We start from the raw sequence: 4,473 nt of genomic DNA, 5'->3' as shown, positions 1-4,473 counted from the left end.
AGCTACTTGTTCAAGAGGCTTTTTTTGCTATACTTGCTTGCTCCCTTATCAAACATTTAATGATTATATACTTGAGAGTGTGTGTCAGGAAATTCAACTCTATTCCACTGGTCTGCAAGTCTAGCTTTATTTCAATACCACGTTGTTTTATTTACTATTTCTTTATAGTACATTTTGAAGTTGGGAAGGTGATGCCTCCTATCTTCTTTTTACCCAAGAATTGTTTTAGCTATTCACGGGGGGTTTATTATTCCACATGAATTTCAGGAGTGTTATCTATTTCTTTGAAGGATGTCATGGGTATCCTTATAAGGATTGCATTGAAATTCTATAATGCCTTGGGGAGTATTGTTATTTTGACAATGTTAATAATCCTTCCGATCTATGAGTAGAAAATGTGTCTCCATTTCTTCCTCATGTCCTCTTTCATTTCTTGAGACAGTATTTTGTAGTTTTCTTTTTATAGGTCCTTCATCTCTTCAGTTAAACAGATTCCAAGGTACTTGATTTTCTGAGGCACGATTGTGAATGGGATTGTCGTTTTTAATATCTCTTTCTCTCTTTCATTACTTGTATATAGGAAAGCCATGGACTTTGGGGTATTGATTTTGTAAACTTCTACTTTGGTCCCTAATGGAATAAGAACTGAAGTTCCAGGTTTGTACTCTTGAGTTTTCTCACCAGAGGGAACAAATTTATGCCACTTAGTTATCACGCAAAGATAGCAAAGTGTTTATGAAGTGGTTCTAAGTATCAGGGGATGTACTCTCTGGAGAAAAAGATTCAAAGTCATATAAAATTTTGAAACTGTTTCTCGGAGTCACTGAATTATATTTCTGAGGAGGTTTTTTTGGTGAGAGATAAAACTTCTGAGAAAATAGAGTGACATTTAAAGAAACAGAGTCAATAGGTAAGAAAGTGAAGATACTGCTGATATTGCTGGTAATGGGCTTTTTTTTTTATAGTTCTCACTGATAACTGCAGATGATGTTGGCATGAAATGTCAATATTCAGGAAACAATAAGCTGAGTGCTCATAATAATAAAGTTTATAAAGAACACACCATTTGAATCAGTAGACTGTATTTAATATTGGCCAAATTTTTAAATCTTCCTTTTAGAGAATTGTTCAGGTAATTATTAAAGTTAAAAGTACTTTTACAGAGTAGTAATAAAATGCTAGAAATTTGCATCTGGGAGGAAACTAGATGAATTAGGCCAATGCCTAACTTTTTAAATTGGAAGGTACCACTAAACTGCCTAAGTATTTAATACTTGTAAGTTACTCAGGATATTAGAATCTTTGAAGTTACTGTGAAAAGTGGATTATCTAAGGATATTTGGTCTCTCTGCCTATTTTCTTCCTGATATGTGTTTAATCAACTCTTCAAATATTTCTATTGTGTTCATATGATATTCTAAATTTATACTTTTTAAACCTACCTACTTAAAATGTGCTTGTAACCAATTATGTATATTAGTACAAATGTTTTCTCTTACAGAGTCAATTGATACTTATTTATGAACTCTGATAACCAAAAGTATTTTGGTTAATATAGATATTTAATTTTAATAAAGAGCTATGGTTAAAATTAGAACTAAGACAATTAGTCTTTTACTACTGCATTAAGTTAGTATTCAAATGATCCTCACTCCACAGATGACATAGCTGATTTTGTCTTTGTCTTAGTGGTTCAATCAAATCAAACACATAATTTCCATTGCTTACTCTGAGATTGGGGGATTTGAGCCCCCAGTGGCCCAAATAAGTGCAGAGACTTAGAAGATAGCTCAAAGGCCTAAAATTCACATTTTGTTTCGTGGGATCCCAGGCACTGCTGGAGTGATCCTGATGACTGGTCGAAAGCAGAACCACTTGTGGTGGTATATTTGGCAGTTACAGTCTGGGCCAAAGTCAGTATGTCTGTCAACTCATATAATTTGTGGATCATGTAAGAAAGGCTCATCTAAAACACACATTTTTGTGTTTCTTCTGAGTACTATCTACAATCACTTGCATTAATAAATATTTATATTGCTATATTATTCATTAACTATTATATTTTTACAATACATTGTGAATACATTATGAGATGTATTCACATAATACATGTGAATACATGTATTCATATGGTCCCTTTAAGCACTAAATAATTTGGTGAGCACAGATGCACTTTCTTCTCCTTTTCTGGTGGGACTGAATGTTTTATAGTTATATAAAATTAGGTTTTATGAGTTTTTTTTAAATTAGGTTTTATAGTTGTATAAAATTTAAAAGAGAATGTCTTTAAAAATATCAAAACTACTTAATATTTATATTTTTATTTATTGTAATACTAGGGAGGCTTAATTTTTAAATTACACAGTGTTATAGTTGCAATAGTATTTTGATTATATTTTTATACTTTTTATACTTTTCAGACTAGATTTCTGAGCCAGAATTCTTCACTTCTCATTTTTCATTTGCAAATTTACTTATATGATTAGTTGGCCATTCTCCAACTAATGCAATGCAATATTGCTGTTGCATTTCTGTCAGGATGTGCTGCTCTTTACCACTGTGGCCAGGATTTATTGGGGTGGACGCTGCGTTATTGCACTGTGACTTAATCATTTATATTTTGAATCCATAAAAGTAGTGTTTATTGTCAACCACTGAAATGAAAAGGCAAAATCAGAGCTCTGTTACTGAATTCATCCTTTTGGGATTTTCAAACTATCCTGAACTGCAAGAGCGGCTCTTTGGTTTTTTCTTGGTTATTTACCTGGTGACTCTACTGGGAAATGCCATCATTATAGTTGTCATCTCCCTGGAAAAAAGCCTCCACATTCCCTTATACCTGTTTCTCCTGAACTTGTCTGTATTGGAAGTAGGTTTCAGTGCAACTACTACACCTAAAATGCTGGTGGTCCTTTCCACTGAAAAAACTACAATTACTTTTGCAGGCTGCTTTGCACAGATGTACTTCCTTCTTCTTTTTGGTGGGACTGAGTGTTTTCTCCTGGGGGCAATGGCTTATGACCGATATGCTGCAATCTGCCATCCACTGAACTATCCAGTGCTAATGAACAAAAGTGTTTTCGTGAGATTAGTAATGTTCTCCTGGATTTCTTGGCTCCTCTTGGATACGGTGCATACCTCCTGGGTATTTAGCTTCCCCTATTGTGGCCCCAATGAAATTAATCATCTTTTCTGTGAGACGCCCCCAGTGCTAGAGCTTGCATGTGCAGATACCTTTATTTTTGAAATCTATGCATTCACAGGCACTGTTATGGTGGTCGTGGTTCCATTTTTCTTAATTCTCTTATCCTATACTCGAATTCTTTTTGCCATCCTGAAGATGCCAACAACCACTGGGAGACAAAAGGCCTTTTCCACCTGTGCATCCCACCTAACTTCTGTGACTCTTTTCTATGGTACAGCTATGCTAACTTATTCACAGCCTAAATCAGGCTATTCCCCTGAAACCAAGAAATTGATGTCATTGGCTTACTCGTTTCTTACACCACTACTGAATCCACTGATCTATAGCTTGAGAAACAATGAGATGAAAAGAGCGTTGATAAAATTATGGAGAAGAAAATTTAGTTTGCAAACTTTGTAAATTATCTTTTAACAAGGCACGTGATATTTTGTAAACTCCTGAATAATCAAATAAATGGCTAATATTTTGCACTATTCAGTTGTAGAGTTTTCTATATTTAATGCTTTAGTCTGAGATCTGGTTTAAATGTGCTGGCATTCATTTTATGAACATTTATGATTATGTAATAAATAAGACACTCTTTCTTTTCTTCTAACGTTATCATATAAGTTATTACTGGATTAGGATTATTGTCATTTGTAATTGAGGCTTCAATAAACACGTGTTCAAGTATAATAATGTTTTATGCCTGATAAGTTCTTCAATGTGGATCTAATGTGATGAAGAGTATATTTTTCTTATAGATATCTATCGACTTCTACATATCTACTTTCAAAAACCAGTGTAGTTCTTTAGACAAATCCTATTGCATGCTCTACTGCATGTCCAAGCAGAACTTCAAGAGCCTAATTAATAGACGAAATTCTAATCAAGGAGTATAAAACCTGCTCATGAATAAAGAAAAGAGTTGGGAGACCTCACATATTTTTCTTCTGTACTTTGTGGCTAATTTTTTAAAATATGACCTCACTTGGTATTTTTTCATCTATTCACTAACGTTGATCATCAGAAGACTACATGGGCTCTTCCATGATTTCTAAGTTTTGCATGTTTTACAACTTTTTAAATAATTTACTTGATTTGTTTCTTTATACATAACATATTAGGGAGAGCATTCAGTTTTTGTCATTTTCAATGTAATTTACTGAATTTAGTATGACACGGTATAATTTCATCAAACTGCAACAAACTGTAGGATTTTTTATTTTATCATATCTGAATAATATTCCATTGTAAATATAATATATACATATGCCTATATATATATT

The 4,473-nt window shown here is 33.3% G+C and overlaps 1 protein-coding gene across 1 annotated transcript; it reads left to right on the top strand.

The window, feature by feature from the left end:
* The first annotated feature begins 2,659 nt into the window (after positions 1–2,659).
* Positions 2,660–3,604, top strand: LOC101558707 (olfactory receptor 10A3-like). The gene has a single exon (XM_004613672.2). The coding sequence runs from the start codon at positions 2,660–2,662 to the stop codon at positions 3,602–3,604; it is 945 nt and encodes a 314-aa protein (XP_004613729.2).
* Positions 3,605–4,473: the final 869 nt, after the last annotated feature.

This window comes from Sorex araneus, chromosome 6, assembly GCF_027595985.1.
Source record: "Sorex araneus isolate mSorAra2 chromosome 6, mSorAra2.pri, whole genome shotgun sequence".
Classification (NCBI taxonomy): domain Eukaryota; kingdom Metazoa; phylum Chordata; class Mammalia; order Eulipotyphla; family Soricidae; genus Sorex; species Sorex araneus.
This window is presented reverse-complemented; position numbering and strand designations above follow the sequence as displayed.